The sequence below is a fragment of the Acanthopagrus latus genome, chromosome 12 (assembly GCF_904848185.1).
Source record: "Acanthopagrus latus isolate v.2019 chromosome 12, fAcaLat1.1, whole genome shotgun sequence".
Classification (NCBI taxonomy): domain Eukaryota; kingdom Metazoa; phylum Chordata; class Actinopteri; order Spariformes; family Sparidae; genus Acanthopagrus; species Acanthopagrus latus.
In genome coordinates this window covers 20,745,997-20,766,258 of record NC_051050.1, presented here as the reverse complement: position 1 = coordinate 20,766,258, position 20,262 = coordinate 20,745,997, and the positions used below count along the sequence as shown (strand labels likewise).

The following is a 20,262-nucleotide window of genomic DNA, read 5'->3' as shown; positions in this document are numbered from 1 at the left end:
AACCGTACATTTGCTCCCCACACCTCCAACTGTAGTATTAAATTCCACGGTGTTACATAAGAGCCCCCTTTCCTTGGCTGCTTGCTGTGGCAGGTTTTATAATCCTCTGCTGAGACAGTGGCGAGGGTTATTTCACCATTTGAGAAGGTTACAGTGCTGCAGGGAGACTGAACGTCCCCTGAGTATTTGAGAAAGCTCCAGGTGACTGTGGGGGAGAAAGCCACTTTCTCTTTCTGTCTTCTCTCATGCTTCACTTGCCGTATCATTCCATTGTACGTCCTTCCCATTTTCTCTGCAAAAAAACTGCATTTCCCTATTTGCCTTTTTTGTCCTTCCTCCCTCTGGCTGAGTTTCCTTTGTTATCTTTCTAACTTTTTCTTATTTTTCCCTGACTGAGTGACGGGCCAGCCGGTGTACAAAGTGCAGAACTGTGCAGCAGCAGCAGCTCAAAGCGAATCCTCTCTTCTTCTCGCTGTTGTTTATGTGACAGAGGCCAGACCTGTTAAAGGCTGGAGCCCTGACAAAGAAAGGGACTAATGATTGGGAACGTTGCCAGAGCAACACACAAGCATTTCAGAGATGTAAACATATGTATGCGTGCACAAAGGGGCGCAGTGGCAGTCTTTTCAGGGCTTCTACATAGAAAGTGAAGCCTCTTTCCTCTCAGTCCACTGACGCATACCGAGCACATGCATACACTAAATGTTTCTCTGTATTTTAGAGGCGCACGTTGTGTTTCTCACAACTCAAGGTCATGAGCCATAGTGTGTTTGTAGTGTGTGAACTCGCCTTCTAGATGAGCCAGCAAAGCTCATTCTTACCCCTTTCTGCTCACATGGGGGGTTTTCTGTTATTCTTGCCAATTTTGAGGTAAGAATGTGACAAAGCTGGCTAATGCTCAAGTACATCGACAAGATTGTTTTTATATTGCACCAAGTACTAAAAAGAAACCTCTAAAGGGCTTAAATCATATTATAATTTGTGCCGTGTGTTTTACATTCTCATTTTATGAGGAGCACCTAAAAACAAAACAGACTCCATAGCGGTGCTGGTGGGCCTCTGCTGAATCTCACTCATGTTTTAACAGTTCGTCCCTGCTGTGAAAGTATAATCATATCTGTTCCCAAAGAGACCCTCTGTACATCTCCATTTCGTCTCAACTCATGGTCTCCTGTGTTTTGGTTTCGTATGTGGAGTTACAATGTTGAACCTGTGATTCATTTTCAAGAAAATTTGAGTATGTGATCTTTTTTTTTTTTTGACATTTATAAACAAAAGGATAGTGAAAATAATCTGGTGATTGACAACAGGAATAACAATCAGTTTAATCCCCGGTGGTGTTTATTTTACTCTTGCAGATCTTTTTAAGACTAAACTAAAACTCTCAGTTTAAAGGAAGAGTTTTATATGCTGCTGCCACTGAGGGTTCATTTTCATTAGATTCTCAGGCATGATTCACTATTGCTGCTTCGAATGTAAAATAGGCCTTCATAAGAATGTTTCGCTGGTGATCCGTTAAATATGTTTCGGACTTTGAGCAGCTGAATAGTCCTGGTTTTTATCTGCTTGTTTACAGTGTAGCAGAGAATGTGAGACTGTGACCTGAATGTGGGGAGGAAATTCTGGAGCAGGGCTTAGGGCTAGCATACGTCACATTTTCCATTATTTAAAGCATATTTCTGTCACGCCTGAGCTCTGCGAGGTATTTATTTGCTCATAAAATTATTCAGTGAAAGGAGCAAAGGCAGAGCACGCGTGCTATCCAAAGTATAACTTGAAAATGACAGATAAGCTTATTTTATTTTATTTTTTGGCTTAGCTCTTTGAAGCAAGTTGGCCCACATTGCTGATAATCCGTTTGTCAAAGCAAAAGGGGTCATTTTTAGTGCTTTCTGTGTATTCTACTATCGCCACATGTGAAAACATGTAATGTGAGTGATTTAAGACCTCACTCCCTGTCTGTCCTGTGTGTCTGCAGGAGCATGCTGAAGCTCACACAGCTGGAAAGGTTGGACCTGGGGAGTAATGAGTTCACTGAAGTGGTGAGTATCTGTCAGTCGGTCTGTCGATGCCCAGAGCCAACTTACCTCTCTGGTGGTGACCTCACCTCCTCCTTCACTTATCTCTTTCCTTCTCATTCGTTTACAAAATGGAAGCCCTGGTTTTTAAGGGCGCATCCAATAAGAGCTAATTAGTTTTCACTGGAAGATGGCGTTCATTAATACATGATAATCAGTGTGGATTAAATAAATGGCCTTCTGATTTATGTTTAGCTTGTTTATGAGTCAAGCTCTTCATCCTGTCCCTGCCCAGCAGGCGCACACACAAACACGCATCCCTCTCACTTAACCTCCTTTCTCCTCCTTACATCCACAGCCTGAGGTGTTGGAGCAGCTGACTGGAATCAAGGAGCTGTGGATGGACGGGAACAGACTGACGTTTTTACCTGGGGTATAATTTACAGTCATTCCTGTACACACACACTCCTAGTGGCTGCTGTGCCCCCAAACATCATCTTGAGATTATTTCCCTTGATCTCCAATCTACGCGTCTTCTTAGATTCTCATCAAAACAAGCCACAGTCAGTTTGCATCAGACTTTGAGCCCTGTGAACACCAGCAGAGAAGGAGCTGCAGTTTGGAAAACATTCTCTTGCTGGGTGAATTAGAGAGTTTTACAGAACAAAAATGCTGACGTTTGGGTTCGAAAATGTCCCAATAATAATTTCAGAAAGAATCTGCAGCTGTGAAGTAATTATTTTCCTTGAGCATAATTAATTTATAATGATGTTGTGATAGTCAGAATGTGTTACACGGGATTCATTTTTCATCCAAATGACCAGCTTGTTTGTAACTGGGTCATAATTAAAGCATTAGATCTGCTGCCAGCATCAGCTGCAATAACAGTCTGGCCTTTTATAAGTCATGACGTCTGAATATAAATGAAAACTGAACACAGCAAATGTTTCCCTTTTTATCTAGAATACATGTCTAATAATCATGTATCCGTTGCTGCTTCCTAACTTACTTTACCTTGCTGCTCAGGATGTTTTGGGGATTGTTTTAATCCATTGCTTCTGTGTTCAACCCTGCTGCCTAATCCTTAGCGTAAATCTAGAGAGGATAATGAGGTATCAGTGAAAACTCAGTCTAGTTTTTGTGTGTCTCCTTTCATGTATCCAGATGCTGGGGATGCTGAAACAGCTGGTGTACCTGGATGTGTCCAAGAACAACCTGGAGATGGTAGATGAGCAGATCTGTGGCTGTGAGAGTCTGCAGGACCTCCTGCTCTCAAACAATGCCCTCACACAGCTGCCAGGCTCCATCGGTAAAGATTATAGCACACACACACACACACACACACACACACACACACACACACACACACACACACACACACACCTTGTCCATTATGAAACACCTCAACTCCCTTTTAGCTATTGCCAATGTATGTTTCACCCCTGGGTGCAACCCTGTGTTGTTTTTGTTCTAATTTTAAAAAAACTGTGTTAATAGTGTCTGTTTTTGCTCGGCGAAAATACATTTTTATAACACAGAAACACCATCAAGAGGATGCAATTACTGTTTCTCCAGTTAGATAAATGTCACAGTTCTCCACAGGGCAGCAGTGCCTCAAGATATTGAGTCAAAATGATGTCACAACTGTGGATGTAACCCAGAGAAACACAGTTAGATCTCCATAACTGCTCTGTTCCTATAGTTATTTTTTTGTCCTCAAGTATTTTAGGGTCTTTTTTTTCAAGTTTTTAATTATTTGAAACCTTGCTATTGCCACGATAATCAACTTCTAAATAAGTATTTGGGAAAAAAAAGTAGTATTTCAAAGATGGAGGTGTTGCATTAGCTGCACAAATAAAGAGAGCGAAAAATGGACAGTGACACATAAGTAGACTCAAAACCATGATAAACAGAGAGGACTGCATTCATGCATGTGGAGCCAAAATGCTCCATGATTGACCCTCCGTGTTTGCAACAGCTCAACATTACGCTAGCTTGTCGAGTGAACTAATGACACTGTGGAAAGAGGGACAAAGAATATTGATAAATGATGACTGCAGGTTGGATTGCTTGTGTTCAATGCCCCAAAATTATATTCAGGACATCCATAGGAAAAAGTCATGTTGATGAGTTAAGGCTACCAGGCTAATTAAATCAGATGAGCCCAGATGCACAGTGCTATGGAGTCAGTGTTGATTACCACTAAATTGATTACTGTATTGATGACAGTATAAATTAATCCAATTAACTGCTGTAATGGATTTTCCTCTTTGTTGTGCAACACTAAGTAGTAATCAGTAACTGCCCTGAGCTGTATCTGTAATTCTGTTCTCTCGCTATCTTTTTTTTTAGGCTCACTGAAGAAACTGACCGCACTGAAAGTGGACGAGAACCAGCTGATGTACTTGCCAGATTCCGTCGGAGGGTGAGTGTTACAGAGACAGCTTTAATATCGGCAAAATAAACCCTGAGATCAGTGGATTATTGTGCTGCCCGCTGATCGCATAAAAACGTCTGTCTGGATAAATCAGATATTCCCAATGTTTTCCGATTCTGCATTTCGTTTTGGTTTAACACTGATGATATTTAGCAACCACGTTGATTTATGGAAACAGTTTGAGGTTTGCTTTATTGTGCAATGGTCGGTGGTAATCTTTGGTCAGATGACCCTCCAATACAGCACTGATTAAATCGGTTGAAGCTGTTATTGGAGTGATATTGTCTGCAGAAGACAGGTAAACCCGGCAGTCAACAGCTGTGGAGGCCGCTGTGAGTGAAGCATATCCTGACCTTTCATTTCCAGCATGCAGATTAGGCTCCAATTTAATCCACATATATGCCCACTCCGACATCCACGAGTGAGATTTATCTACATTTACTGAAAATTAGCCTGCTACTGTAGCTGCTGGGTTTTGTTTCCAAACAACAAACCCTGACAATTATCCTACATGTTACAATGTACCTCTTTTGTGTAATTTGACACAGATTATGTGACAAAGCCTATGGTTTATTTTAATCCCATGCAAGGATTTGAGCTTAAGCAAGCTGATTTTTTATTTATTTATTTATTCTTTCATTCATATGTGGCAGATTTTATCCAGTCCACTGTGTTTATCCCAGTTTTATAATCAGCAGAGAGGGGTCAAATCCAGTGTTTTGGAGTTTTATGGTACTGTAACATGCAACTCTGATGATTTTCATATGAATCCCCCAGAGTGTATTTGCATTTTTCATTCAGCTGAGAGCGCAAGCTGCGCTGCACTACTGTGTAAATATGTGTTCCGTTTGAAATGCCACTACTTAAAATGATGTCTCATGAAGCTTTTAAGATGCATCATCGTTGTTGTGTCTAAGAGTGCTTCACCGTTACTCTAAGATACTGTAACAATGCCTGATGTGTATAAGAGTTGATCTTAGTTCCTGTTTGATGACACCTGAGAGTTTTCAGCATCATTCAGTCTTTTCTTGTCTTATATTTTAAAGCGGGGCAGTTATACTGAGTTATTTCCCAGCTGTATTACAGAGCAATTAGGAACACTTTATAGCTGCATACTGCCCTAATGATGAAGAGGATGTCTTTATATTTTCAGGCTATAAAGTGTTACCCACACATAGACTTTACCAAATCAGGGCAGGTATAACAAAGTATATTTAGCAACCCATTTTAGCATTTTTTACTTTATACTTCCGTGATCAGTTAAGTGGCGGACAGTTGGCCATTGCTCTGCCCCTCCCATCTACTGTCAGTCTCACTCATTTTGCAGACAGAAGAGAGAAGCTCTCTGGTGTTGTAAACGCACAGACTGTGATGCAATCTCCTATTTGATGGAGACCTACTTGCTGTTGCCTGGCACAAACTCGTAGGTGCACCTGGCTTCTACATGATCAAGAACCTTCCTCCACACGCGTCTCACCTGCTGTTATAAGAACCAAATAGCAGGGGACGCTACTGCAGGAATAACTATTGCTACTTCCATAAAATAGTATTGCAATGAGATATTTCTGTTTCTTACTTGTGTTATTTTTGGTCCCTCTGATCTTTTGTCTTTCTCTCTCTCTTTTTTTTTTTTTTTTACTCACCTATATTGTAAATGAGGTCTCTTCCTTAGTGTTTTCCCGAGTTTAAAATAAGGGTTGAATAAATAACAAGTGCTCCGCAGCCTGTGAAAACAGTTGTATAATGTCTTATGTGGCTCTGGAGGGAGCTCTCTAAAGCTTGATGAAATACGATCTTGGAGATTAAGAATTTATAACGGAAAGCCTGTGTGAAAAACTGGGAATGTGGAGTTTTGAAAGATGTGTGTTTACCAGGCAAGAAGGGTCTGATGGGGGAAAAAAAAGATGCTATTGAGCAGCATTGTGGAAAGTGTAGGATTCAGGGCTTGTGGTGCCTTGGAGACCACATTTGTGGAAGTGCATTCATAAATCACTGGAGTGTTCCTTTCACAAGAGATTAAACTTGTTTCACATGGTATGTACGGTATATATTGTGATTGCCCCACATGCTCTAAGTCCGCCTTCTTCTTCATCAGGCTGACAAATCTGGACGAGCTGGACTGCAGTTTCAATGAGATCGAAGCTTTGCCCTCCACCGTCGGCCAGTGTGTCAGCATCCGTACCTTCGCTGCAGATCACAACTTCCTTATGCAGCTTCCCCCTGAGGTGAGCGTGCATTACAGTGTGTACGCCTGTTTGAGGAGATATGTTAAATGGTCTGACATGTCAGTCTGGTGGCTTACGGCTGTGTGTCCTTGGTTTCTTCCTCCTCACAGATGGGCAACTGGAAAAACGCAACTGTGCTGTTCCTACATTCCAACAAGCTGGAGTCTTTGCCTGAGGAGATGGGTGACATGCAGAAGCTCAAGGTCATCAACCTCAGCAACAACAAGTGAGTCTGGACTGATGAGTGTTCAAGCATATGGAGGGTCAAGTTTAAGGTCAAGATTGGTTAGGTTTTTTTGTTGATGTTCGATTTTATATTTTTTTAAATATTTTTCTTACACCATTGTGTGTCTATATACTCCACCCAACAAAAAAATGATCTCTATCACTTCTTGGAATGGTTGTGGCTGAGACAAGAAGAGGGTGGTGCTTCAACCAAACTTGTTATTTCAATTCTGATATTGATATGGGTTGATCCGAAGTTGCCTTGATTAATATTTATTAGAAAACTACTCACAGTACCACCTCAGCTACCCAAAGTGGTTTTGCTTTCATCATAAGTATTGATATTGACATAATTTACTCGGACAATGAAGTACATCATCAGTACCAGAAACCCTTTCAGCCAAGTACTCGCTCGATTCTACAATTCATCGTGAAAATAACAAGGACATTAATCGGTGAATGAAGACGATCGTTTGTTGCGGTGAAAGTCATATTAAAAATTGCCTTTTGAGAGGCCTTCCTGCAGCCTTGTAGCAATGTAATTCCTCTCTATAAATTGCGTGTCTCAATGAAAACAAATGCAAAAATTCTTGGTCTTGCTCAACATGAGCACACACGCAGTCTGAAACATAACCTGATAATTACAACATCGTGATCGAAGAGTCTTAATTCTGGCTGGAGTGCAAATGGGTTTGGTTTGGAAGCTAATGCCTGATGGAGGTTTTAATCAGGGGTTTTACATTCCTGGTGTCTGCTCTGTGCCAAATACACTAGATAACTTTGGCTACGGCCCCACGGCACTGAGAAAGAGAAATATGGCTTCAACCTTACTTTAAAGTGGGCCCATTTGTATTATTTTTACCTCAAACAGTGAAACACTTTTTTAGCTTTGTAAATGCATCATGCAGAGTTTTTAGGGTTGTTGTTTTTGCAAGATAACTGAGTACCTGTGTTGTTTTTATGTTCCACTGCAGGTTAAAAAATCTTCCCTACAGTTTCACTAAACTGAACCAGATGACTGCAATGTGGCTGTCAGAAAATCAGGTAAGATCGCATGTATTATGTCTAAATGCCAAGAATAAGTGTTTGACAAAAGGTGCTGCGGAGTTCAGAGCTGTCAGGTGGTGATGTGTTCTATAGAGGCTGTAATGGCAGCAGGGTGCGTGACAACATTAAGCTGTAAATTAATCCAGCTAGGCCAAGTAGCTCACAGGAAAACACATTCAAAATTCAAGTCTACCACTTCCAGGACATTTGATCTAAACGTGCCAAATGTCAATGAAGGTCAGACTCGGCGATACCCAAAACTCTACATTTTTAAAGAATGAATGTCAGAAAGTGTAATCCTTCCCTTGATTGTTGTTTTAGGATAACAGTATGTCAATCTAGCCTGTGAGAAGCCATTAAACCTGTGTGAGAAAGGGCGGCAGCAGCAACTAGCTGGATGTAAATCCCATGTAGTGAGATCAAGGTTAACAGTGTGGTGCTTGAAATTTGGACTTCTGCCTCGGCTAATGTGGCCCTCGACAAGACACAAGATAAGCCTATCAAAGGTCGAAACATTTGAGTTGGTTCAGCTCATGTGTCAGGAAGTGGCTTTGTCATAGCGGTGTAGCTTTGTGGGAGGAAAAGAGTTCTTGAACTTAGCAAAGCGGAGCAGTTTTAATGTGTGCAAAGTGAAGCTGGCGAAGACCCCGCAGGAGTATACTGACTCAGTGTTTTTTTGTTTTTCCAGCTTATAAATATTTTCACATTACAGTCTGTTGACTCGCGCCGCATTCTAAGATAAATTATTCAGGCCTTTTTCTCTATCCTGGCTGGACTATGGTAAGTCTCTGTTCAAATGTCGTGAGAAATTGTCACTGGAAAACCGCAGCTTTTCTCAGAATGATGCAGAAGAATCGGCTGCAGAGGCCACCTCCCTGTCCTGAACTCAAATAGTGGATAGTGGATTTTTGAAGAAATACTGGTAATGATGTTTTGAGAGTTATTAAAATTATATTAATTTCAACCCAATACATAAAAAAAAACACATTTTTTTTAACAGCGTCAAATATATTTACATTGTAAAATATACTTGTCACTCTCTCAAACTACAGAATAGTGACTCTTTTCAAACACGTCACATTTTGCTTCAGTTTCTTGGTCAGCTATAAGATGATATCATCCGATATATATCAGCCTGTGTGGTTTATCTGTCACGCTCTCTTCTGAACAGGAAACTGTACAGACAGACTCCACAGTCATGTGATCGGGGCTCTTTGACTGTCCCGTAGTTCAGCACCAAGGGTCACTTAACTTTCCCTCGGGGCTCTTCAAACAGTCTTCCTATAGACTGTTATTTTTAATTGTCTCTGGAATCCTGTTTGTACAAACCGGCCTTTTGTATTGATGTTTTTGAAGTGCATAAAAATTGTATTTTTATTTGCTTTCATCGACTTACATCGCACATAAAGACAACAAAAGGTTGTAGTTCAAGGACTGCAACACATGACTATTTTCACTATCAATTATCCTGCCAAATATTTTCAAAATTAATCATTTAGTCTTTCAGTATACAAGGAAAAACACCACAATTTCCCAAAGCAACCTCCTAATATTCCTTCTCTCATTCAACCAACAGTCCAAAATTCCAAAGACTCTTTATTTACCATCACAAATGACAAAGAACAGCAGCAAATCTTTTTATTTACAACACATTGGTTAACATTTTTGCTCTAAAAAAATTACTGAAACGCTTAATGAATTATCAAAATCGTACACAACAATTTCTATCCCGACAATTAATTAATTAATGACTAATTGTTGCAGCTTAAGGTACTTATTATAAGGAGTGCAGCACCTGTTGTGTTAGCAGAACAGAAATTAAACCCAGGAGAGTCAGTACAACAGTAGCAGCAATGCTGAGACACAGAGCTACTGTTTGGCAGGTGTGACAATGCCGACGGGGGCCTCAGGGACATTATTGGAGCTTAGGCTCTCTCCATGAAGGAGTGATTGACAGGAAGAGGCACCCAGATGTGATTAAGTCGGGTCTCGGTCAAAGTGAAGCTAGTGGGTGGTTGGGAGAAGACTCGAAGGAAAGACTCAGCTGGAAGGGACTGTGGGAAATTGAGGGGGAACACGTGAATTTCAACAAAGCACCGTTGATTGCAGATAGCACACTCAAACCTCCTTTGTGTCTCCCACAGTCAAAGCCCCTGATCCCGCTCCAGAAAGAGGAGGATCCAGAGACGCACAAAACCGTGCTGACTAACTACATGTTCCCCCAGCAAACCAGGATTGAGGACTGTGAGTACTGTGCCCTCAAAAAGACTGCTTTTCTCTTTTATATTCTTTTGTGCCTCATCTGGCAGATTATCAAACTGCAAATGTTTTCAGACCTGTTTTTACACCAATCAGATCTTAGCAACAGGGCTGGATATTGAAGATCGAAGATGTAAACACTTAGAAACAAACAACAAACATTAGTAAAATAAGTGGTTTTATGAGAAAGTACCTAAATCTGTTTTGATGTAAATGTCTCATTCGCCACCATTACCATCTGCATCGTAGCGGTCTTATAGGTGACCTGCAAGGATTCCTGTATTCATATTTTATGAGGGAGCTCGTTACCTGAGAAACATTAGTCTTCTTCTTTTTCTTGTCAAGCATCTGTTAGTTTTGTCTCTTATTACACCAGACAGCTTGCACTGGCCCTGTTGCATCTTAGCTTTAAAGTAATTAGTGGTTCACGATCTACATGCTCAAACTGCTGAGATGGTAGCGTGTCAACCGATGATTTCTCACGCCAGTGTCAGCAAAACGTCACACCAACAATAAATGAACTGAAGGTTACTTTATGTAGGTTTTGTAGGTTATTTATCCACGCTCCATCTGCTTTATGACATTTTCCACGGTCATCTGCTGGGACGTTTCCCAAAAGAGCCTTATCTGTTTACTTGTATTTTCCTGAGAAGCTGGAATAAGTCTGGACCTGACTGCAGTGATTATGTTTTACAACTTTGATATGAGGCCGCACAGTCACACAGCTGGTGACTCACACTATCCACTGTGTGCATACGCCCTGTGTTAGGATGTGTAGATTGATAGAGTGTACTCAAACATTTGTCCAATTCTAGTTAAAATATCTCGTTGACACAAACACCTAGAAAGAAACATTTAAGAGAGATACTCAGACTTGTTTTGGATCAATTTAACTTGTTCTGTTTGAAGTTTTTTTCACTTATGCAAGCAATTTTCATAGTTTTGTTTTTACTTCTTGTACATCTTTTTGACTTGTTTGCTTAGAGTGAACAGCAGTAGTTGTTCTGTCAGGAATATGAACTTGTTAAGTTGGCAAGCTATTTTAGCTAAGTACGTCGGTAAATGGTAGACCAAGAGCTTTACAACACAGGAAACCACGCAGACAGACAGTTTGAGGCGTAAATGACAGCTTTAGACTATAGAATTTGATGTCACGTTCTGATACATTTGGGTCAAGGTTTAAATGTAATGCACCAGTTGAAAATCTGACTCTAACACTTGCTGCAAAACCAATAGACACAACAGGAAAGCAGCGTCACAAATACAGCCATGACATCATTTCATCGTAATCATGGGCTTGCTTCACCTTTTCTAACATGTATGACTCAGAAAGGTGCAAAATATTCAGATTGATTTGAATATTTCGCAGCAGGAGCAAACAATGCATGGATGTCAAATGATTGTGCTTCATTTTTGTTGCCTCTTTGGTCAAACATTTAAATAGACTGTGGTGTGAGATTAAAGCTCAAGCCTCAAAATACCATTTTAAACACAGTTTATTCAAACAACAATTGCAAGTTACAGTAATTGATTATTTAGTTCAAGTGGTTAGCCCCTGAATTTCAAGTTCCTTCACTGCTCCATCAGTTTACTGGCATTGCTCATGTTGTGTTTGCGCCATCTTGTGGTCAAAGACATACTTGTATGAATTACTAACACAATTTAAAGCCTTAACCAAAAGCTAACAAATTATCCCTTTTCCCCGTTTTCTGCCTTTATTTTAGACATCCCCAACTCTGACTCCGAGAGCTTCAATCCGGCTCTATGGGAGGAACAACGCAAGCACCGAGCTCAGGTGGCCTTTGAGTGTGACGAGGACAAAGATGAGAGAGAAACACCCCCGAGGGTGAGTGTCAAATAATCCTTACATAATATCCGAACAGAAAAATGACTGTGGCAACAAAGTTAACCACACTGGAGGTAGATTGTTTTGATCACAAAGCATTCTTGTGGCAGCTTTCTTTTACTTTGATCTAGCTGTTTTTTATGTAAATGCTCTGTTTTGTACAATAGTTTAACTGAGGCCAACTTGGTGCCTTTGCATCTTTGGGAAATCGATTAGACCACATTTTTCATGTAATTACTGTTAAACACAGACATCTCACTTCTCTGAGTCCCACTTCTGCAAACAGCATGATTTTAAATAATTTTGTGGTCTTCTCTCCCAGGAGGGAAACTTGAAGCGCTACCCAACACCATACCCAGACGAGCTGAAGAACATGGTGAAGACGGCCCAGTCTGTGGCTCACAGGCTGAAGGAGGATGAGTCAAGCGACGAGTCGGGCAAAGATGCAAAACCGATCGAGAGGAACCACATCGGCGTGCAAGACGTAGGAGTAAAGGTCAGCTGAACAAAGCTTTTAAACTGGGGGGGAGAAAGCTTCCACTTTAATTTCATGTGTATTTTGCCTTGTTTTAGTTCCCCTTTAACACACTGCACATTCTACATGGAAGTGGAAGATCATGTTTGGTAAATCACAGACCATCTGTGCTCTTTTTGTGCAGGTGATAGAGGCCCCCTGTCCTAATGGCGTGGCCTCGGATGTGGATCCTCAAGTACCTACAGATGCCCAAAACCCTCCTGCATCAGAATCAAAAGACACTTCAGAATCTTACAGCTCTCAGAGGGTCCCACTCAAATCTTCAGGGGGCTCCATGATGAACCATGAGGACACACTGGAGGTACATTTAGCTTTAACCCTTGAATATAAGTGGAACTAGATGGAAAACTACATACAGCAACCGTATCACTGCACAGAAGGAAACATGCTTCCATTAATAGATAAGAGGCTTATGATTGTGGCAGTGAGGAATTTAAACATTAATGCTGTTCTCCTTAGCTGAGCGGCTTGTGGGTCAAATTAACGGGGAAAGAAAAAAAATTGTTCCTACATGAAACTGCTAACAACAAGGTCTGTGGATTATTTTAAGTAACCGAGTCATGATTTCTGGAAAGAGACATTGCAAAGTCAATTTGCGTCAAATGTATTTAAAGCTTTGAGCACCGAAAGTCAAGTGCCATCTAGCTCTCTCATATTCAAGAGAAGCCAGACACTTCTCCAGCTGATGTCTCCAAAATTCAGCATCTCACATCCAAACAATCTAGATGGATAAATGGTACTACAGGTTTTTTTTTTACTTTAGGGTGAGCTGTCACTTTAACAATTATTGTGTTTGTCCTCAGGATTCTGAGGAGCTGTCTGATGATGAAGAAGAGATGAAAATTGCAGAGATGCGACCCCCTCTTATTGAGATCTCCATCAACCAGCCTAAAGTAGTGACTTTAAGTAAGGACAAAAAAGGTAAAAGTTTGGTTTGAGTCCTTGTTAACAAGTAGTATTTTAAAAGAGAAACTTGACACCCTGTGCTGAGATACATGACTATAACTGCAACACTTCTTATAAACAGATGACGCAGACTCTTTGCTGGATGAGACTGTGGCGAACAGCAACCAGAACAACAGTAACTGTTCGTCGCCATCACGCATGTCTGACTCAGTGTCTCTGACCACTGACAGCAGTCAGGACAACTCTCTGTGCACTCCAGAGAGAGAGGCGAAGATGTCCTTCCTACCAAAAAGCCGGTTAGTATTATTGCTCAACCTCAAGAGCCTTCTTCCTGAAGTTATTACAGAATCTGATGTACCACTTCACCTGTGTTTTAGGCAAGAAGACGAAAATATGAACCAGCCAAAAGACACCACCCCTCTCCTCCATAATGGCAATGGCTCTGAAACGTCTCTTCAGGCCCTTTTGAAAACCCAGCAGACTCCTCCGGAGAAAATGGGTGACTACGACCTGTCAATGGAGGCCCGACTCGCCTTCATTGAGAAGGGAATTAACAACGGCATGGGAGAAACCTACACCAAGTGGGACCAGATCAATATGAACGTCTCCAAGTTGCCAACGGACAACATGGTTCAGCTGGACGAGGTGGACAAAACCAAGAATGGCTCAGTACACCGGGAGGACTTGGACAGCAAGCAGCAGGGTTTTGGCAACGACAACATGGAGCATTTCCTGAATGGAAACCAGCAGGTCAGTGACTGCATCAATAGTCTAAGCCACAAAAGCCAAGCGATGAGAGTAGAGACATCTGCTGTGCATGTGGCCTCGACAGGCGTGACAGCCAGCAGTGACATGTCTCTGTCTCGTAGCACAGAGGAACTGTCTCCAGAGAAAAGGTGCCATCCCCCGCAGGTGACAAAGTCTCACAGTATCAGCAACATAGAAGCGGGGGGTATGAAGCTGTATGCTTTTGAGGGGGATGCTGACTCCTATGAAACAGCAGGAATGACAAGGATGGCAGGAGTCGGCGCAGGGCCAGGGGCTCAGGGCCAGAGCATAGTCAGGAGCAAGTCAGCCAGTCAGTTACTCAACGACCAGACTCTGCAGGTTTACCCCGGCTCCTCTGCATCTTCCTCAGACCTGCTTTCCTCCTCTAAGCCTCCTGCTAGCACCAGCAGATATCCAGTCTCCTCCAGCATGGCCATGGGCATCTCTCCTCCTCAGTACAACATACAGTACACAAGCAGTGCCGTGCCTAAAGACGGCCTCTGGACCCAGAGGACGCCCATGCCCCCAGAGCACCAAGGCTACCTCCCTCCACCCCCACACTCATTAGCCAACACCAACTTCTCAAACCGTAATCAGGCGCCTCCCTACCCTCTACAGCCCCAGCAGAGAGGGCCTCCTATGGGTCCCAAACCCCCTGCGGACATGTGGGCTATGGAGAGACTTCATTCTACTGGAGGCCAGGGTAGAAGCAGCACTCTGCAGAGGCAAAGCAGCACTGCCTCTACAGCCTCTATGGGTGACCCAAGGCGCATGCAGGTTCCCGATGGGGAATACATGACGTACAGAGACATTCACACCCTCGCCAGGGGGCCACTGGCCATGAGCTCAGCCATGCAGAGGCCCCTCTCCGCTCGCACTTACAGCATCGACGTACCCGGGGCTTCCAGGCCGCTGAGCGGAAGGCCGCAGCCCCACGAGCTTCCAGAGAGGACCATGTCTGTCAGCGATTTCAACTACCAGCACGGCAGCCCCAGCAGGAGGCCCAACACCAGGGTGAAGTCCGAGCACTCGCTGCTGGACGGACCTGGACAGGTGTCAGGAGGGGCAGGAAGGGTGCCGACTGACTGGAGGGACCAGGTGATGCGGCACATTGAGGCCAAGAAAATGGAAAAGGTAAAAATGACTTCTGCAATATCTGAAATGATTCACCGCCTGTGCTTCTTTTGTCTCAATATTTCAGTTTCAAGAAGGAATTGGTATTCAACCAGTGTTTTTGTCGTGGTTAACTTTAGGCATGTAGATCACATTTATTAGTCCAACACTGTGAGTACTTTCATCCATACAGGGCAGCAAGGCAAGACCAGAGCTACAAGACTGTCTCAACACACTGTTAATAAGAAAAAAATATCTGTAAAGTTTGTCTTTAACCTTATTTTAAAGGGTTGTTTCACCTAAACTGAAAAAGACATACTTTTGCCGTAGCCTGGGTGAATGGACTCTTTAAGATAAAGTAAAGCAAAGCCTACTAACCCATCTGTATGCAGAATATTCCAGAGTCACTGCATGTTTGTCTGTATATGCTGTAAACCTTTTTTGTTGTGTCTTTTTATGTCACTCATTTGGTGGATTGCATGGCCACCGCTGACGTGTCTGTTGGTGCCGGTTGTTCATGTCGTCCCTGTGTTCAGAATGCGCTGTCTCGCTCCTATAATTCCAATAACTCTCTGCTGAGCCGGTCTCACTACGGCAGCTGTAGGGATATGCATGCCAGCCAAGGGTCCCTGGTCTTTAGTGCCAGGGACGGACAGCCCTACGGAGCTCTGGGCTTCTGTGTGAGTACTGTGAACTTGACGTTAGCTCCTGCAGCTCGTGCTAAGCCAGGGCTTCCTGCTAGTTTCACATCCTGTAGAAGATAAGAAGTGTCTGTTTCCTTCTCTCCTCGATGTTGAGAAGTGATCACCGATCCACAGCCATCTTTCACTTGTCCTTTTATAGACAAGTGAAAGTATGTCTCTCCTAACGTCTGATTTCTCACAACCACAAACCCTGTCTAGTACGTGTGATGTCCTCTTCTAGCAAACAATGGATGGATTCTAATAGTTTTTGTTTTTATCATTGTGTAGCTCCTCTAAGTGTTTGGAAGGGGCTTACTTCTTTTTTTTTTTTTGTTTTTTTGTACCATCGTGTTGTTGGTTTAGTGGCTTTAGTTCCTCCATGATAGAATCCGAGAAAAACAAACTGAAATCTGACTGATTTAACGGCTACAGAGTTTCAGCTCATGTAGACAACATTTTAAGATCTGCTCAGAAGTTTTCAGAATATTCAAAGGAGCCGTTGTGTGCTAATTTTCATACAGTTACATAAATCTGACTATTGGATTAGGCCAGATTGAAAATTCATGTTTCTGTCTGTTGAATTATTAGTTGAAGTTCTTTATGGAAGGAATTTTAAAAGCTCCAGGATATAGATAGGAATAAAACTGCAAAGTTGGGTAAATACTGCTGAAATGGACTTCATCAGGCCAGTGTCTTTGTACAGAAAGCCTACCTTAATATGTGCTCAGATATTTAATTTGAGTAACATGTATGGTACAAAAAATACCCCCTTTAAACCTGCCAGGTTCTTTAACCTCATGTGTGTTTACTTCTCCACCCTGCACCACTCACATCTTGTGACTGTAAAGCATCTCAGCAAAAACTAATTTATTTTTTCCTTTAACTGCACTTTAATAATTATTTTGCTCATTCACCATCTTCACTTCAACTCTCGATCACTTCAGATTCACTTCATAACCTCTCACTTTGTGTGTGGGGATGAAAAATGTGTTTGAAAAAGGTAAGTGGGAGAGCAGTGTGCGTTTTTTTTAAGTGGTTTAGAAAGTGGGTATTAGAATCAGTAGAAGAGTGAAAAAGCTGTCTGAGAGTGTTGTGTAACCCTTTCCCTACTTAACATTTAAGATTCACTTGATCTCCAGCAAGCTAATGTTCAGAATTACACGCTGCTTAGGGTCTGAATAGAATCAAAGCACAGTTTAATCTCAATTTTAATCAGATGTGCCCCTTTCCTCTCGTCTGAAGCAACACATTCCTGCCTAATGCCATTAACAGACATGAAAAATGTTCATGTCAGTGTCTAATTATCCATCTTCCCCATTATCCTTTGTTGTAACTTCAGTGGAGTGAGGTTTGGTGCTAACAATCACCTCTTTCTTTCCTTTCAGGATGATGTGTTCAGTCCTCAAGGGCAGCAAAGCTACACCTTGGACCCTCACAGAAAAGTAAGTTCAGTCCATACTGAGCTTTGAAGAGGATGTTATCTATATATGATACTATATCAGAGTCCACAAAACAACAACAACATCATATTTGTTTCCTAGGTGCCTTTGATGAACGGTCAGATGGTCCCTTCTGGTCGTCCTCAGATGAGCCAGGCGCCGATGGCCCGCCACCCCTCCAGAGAGCAGCTCATTGATTACCTGATGCTCAAAGTCTCTCATCAGCAGCCGGGGCCCCCACGTATGCCGCAAGACGCACTGCAAGAGGTGAAGGATCGTGTTTGTGTGAAGTTAATTTAAGAAGGACAGAGTGTGTTAAGAAATTGATTAGATTTTGATGTTAGATTCTTTGTTGGCTTGGCTAAAGTTTGATCAAAGGTGTAGTCTTATATTTTGGTTTTAGTTTGATGAGAATTGGCACTCTACATAGCTGCATATATCATGGACAGATATGAGAGAGTAGAAATGAGAGAAAAAAGCTCAACAAGATGCAGTTTTCTTCTCAGAGTCCTAGCTGGTTGCATGGCCACGCAACTTATGCACAGTTCAAACACTGAATGTTTTCGATACTCAACTTACTTACGTGACTTACAACTTACTTATGTAGACTTTCTGGAGATGTCAGGAACTACCAGCTGGGTGCAACCAGCCATGGACATTAATTGTCAGTCATCTCAGGAGCTCGCTGCTCAGCTCCTGAGATGACTGACAATTAATGTCCATGGTCATCACTGCAACCTCTTTGGTCATTTACAGCTAGCTCTGATTACTGATTCACTTTTGGATTTATGATATAATTTCCTCTGATGGTTTAAAACCATATCCTGTCATGAAGGCTTTTGAACAGGTTAAAAAAAACAAGATAACATCTGTTAATTAGTGAGCTTTAAAAATGCCACTCTCATCTTACTCTTGGATTTCCCAAAAGGTTGAACTTGAGGCTGTAAGCATCTGATTTCACTAGAATGTTAGTCACTTATGTCTCATGTAGCTCGTAAGCTAGCTCAAAAAATAAACTCCTGCTGTGGTTTCAAGACAGATGTGGGATCATTGTGTAATTAACCATGAATGACTGTGCATAAATGGCTAATGAAAGTATGTGGGTGTATTTCAGATCCGTGTGAAAGTGGAGAAGAATCCAGAGCTGGGTTTCAGTATATCAGGAGGAGTGGGAGGCCGAGGAAATCCCTTTCGTCCAGATGACAATGTAAATTAATATTTTTATTAATAGAACCATTACAATATCCATACGTAAGCCTTTTGTTCCATTAGTATACATATTTTCACCAAAATTCAATTGTCTGTCCTGAGTTGTGTTGTTGTGAAAATGTGTTGACAACACAGTGATGCCGCAGTTTCAATAATTTTATCAAGTCATTATAGTTTGTTGCTAATTTAGATTGTACAGATTCTAATATTTCCAATGTATTTAATTTTAGGGTATATTTGTGACGAGGGTTCAACCGGAGGGGCCAGCATCCAAGGTTCTTCAGCCTGGAGATAAAATCATCCAAGTAATATACAAAATATCACAAATATCAATCAGTTGAAGGCTTATCAGGATTTTTCTCGTTGATAACGATATCTGTCTTTTCTTGCAGGCGAATGGATACAGCTTTGTGAATATCGATCATGGGAATGCAGTGTCCCTCCTGAAGACGTTTCCAAGCACTGTGGATATGACTATCATAAGAGACGTGCAAGCATAGACTCAACTGACCTCTAACGTGGAAGACACGAGAAGAGAGACGGACAGAGACATTTATGTTGACTCTCATATTTTTATACACAGAAGGACACTGATCTGTTGATACCTGTTGGGACTATTTATAGTAGAGATCTTCATAGCCTTGACTAAACGGGGGGAAACCACTGAATGTAGTGGATCGAAGTGAGACGGCGGCGAAAACCTCTGCAAGTACGAGTCCTCAAAAGGCCATCACTGTGGTATATATATTTTTTTACAAAAGAAGCTGAAGATACGACCTGCTCTGAAGCAAATAATTACTGTGGTCTCTGTACAGATCATCTTTTTTCCCTTTTTCTTTTTGCTTTTAGTCCAAATCTCATAAATCCTTTATCATACATTAGGTTTTGTTTCTGCGGATTGGCATGAATTGACCACTCGGGGGGCCGGGCTCCCTCTCTTCTGTCGTCCAGTTTGCCTTTTTGTTTTTGTTTTTAATTTTAAGATGTTGAAACCATTTTCTGGTCTGCAGTATGATCTTAATGGAGGACAATGTTACGTGCTTTTCATGTGGAGACGAATGTAGATCAAGGAGGTGTTTGATTTTGTTTTTTTGCAGAGAGATTTTTTGGTTTGTTTTTTTCAGTTTCTCTTTGTGTAAAAAGTTGGTAGAGGAGGGAATCATCCACCCCCTGCTTCCATTGAACCTGTGAACACCCTCCAGCATATGGACATGATTCTGTCCTCACTTCCTCCAGCATATCTCCTCACAGCAACTGCTCAGCATATCACCTCTCCAGACCACTACTACCTGAGCTGTGTGGGAAAGCATCCATCGCAATATAAGTGAATCCATCATGGCTTCTGAGACGAAGAAATGCCGTCTGCATGTGATCATTTAATGAGTCTGGGAAATGGAAAGGAAACTCAAATATTGGGGTAATGGGAGAGGGGGAGGTGCAGTATGTGTTTGTTCAGCCTTTTAAATCTGTTCAGTTTGTCAGACGTTTTTTCCAGGGCAAAAGTTTGACATTTTGGGAAATGTACTCGTTCGCTTGATGTGCAACAAATAAG

The 20,262-nt window shown here is 41.9% G+C and overlaps 1 protein-coding gene across 4 annotated transcripts in view; it reads left to right on the top strand.

Annotated features, from left to right (window-relative positions):
- erbin (erbb2 interacting protein) overlaps positions 1 to 20,262 on the top strand; it is a 56,684-nt gene that overhangs the window by 34,024 nt on the left and 2,398 nt on the right. The window contains exons 8-27 of one of the 4 annotated variants that reach the window (XM_037117729.1): positions 1,979 to 2,042; positions 2,377 to 2,451; positions 3,183 to 3,327; positions 4,371 to 4,443; positions 6,551 to 6,680; positions 6,791 to 6,906; positions 7,880 to 7,949; positions 10,097 to 10,196; positions 11,936 to 12,057; positions 12,380 to 12,553; positions 12,717 to 12,893; positions 13,396 to 13,498; positions 13,620 to 13,794; positions 13,876 to 15,400; positions 15,916 to 16,059; positions 17,448 to 17,504; positions 17,604 to 17,768; positions 18,616 to 18,708; positions 18,941 to 19,015; positions 19,103 to 20,262. The exon at positions 19,103 to 20,262 is cut by the window's right edge and continues 2,398 nt beyond it. In XM_037117729.1, the coding sequence (XP_036973624.1) occupies positions 1,979 to 2,042; positions 2,377 to 2,451; positions 3,183 to 3,327; positions 4,371 to 4,443; positions 6,551 to 6,680; positions 6,791 to 6,906; positions 7,880 to 7,949; positions 10,097 to 10,196; positions 11,936 to 12,057; positions 12,380 to 12,553; positions 12,717 to 12,893; positions 13,396 to 13,498; positions 13,620 to 13,794; positions 13,876 to 15,400; positions 15,916 to 16,059; positions 17,448 to 17,504; positions 17,604 to 17,768; positions 18,616 to 18,708; positions 18,941 to 19,015; positions 19,103 to 19,210 (3,691 nt within the window). In that variant the 3' untranslated portion in view covers positions 19,211 to 20,262. Of the gene's footprint in view, positions 1 to 1,978; positions 2,043 to 2,376; positions 2,452 to 3,182; positions 3,328 to 4,370; positions 4,444 to 6,550; positions 6,681 to 6,790; positions 6,907 to 7,879; positions 7,950 to 10,096; positions 10,197 to 11,935; positions 12,058 to 12,379; positions 12,554 to 12,716; positions 12,894 to 13,395; positions 13,514 to 13,619; positions 13,795 to 13,875; positions 15,401 to 15,915; positions 16,060 to 17,447; positions 17,505 to 17,603; positions 17,769 to 18,615; positions 18,709 to 18,940; positions 19,016 to 19,102 lie in introns of all 4 variants that reach the window. The other 3 variants (XM_037117726.1, XM_037117727.1, XM_037117730.1) reach the window with 3 other exon arrangements.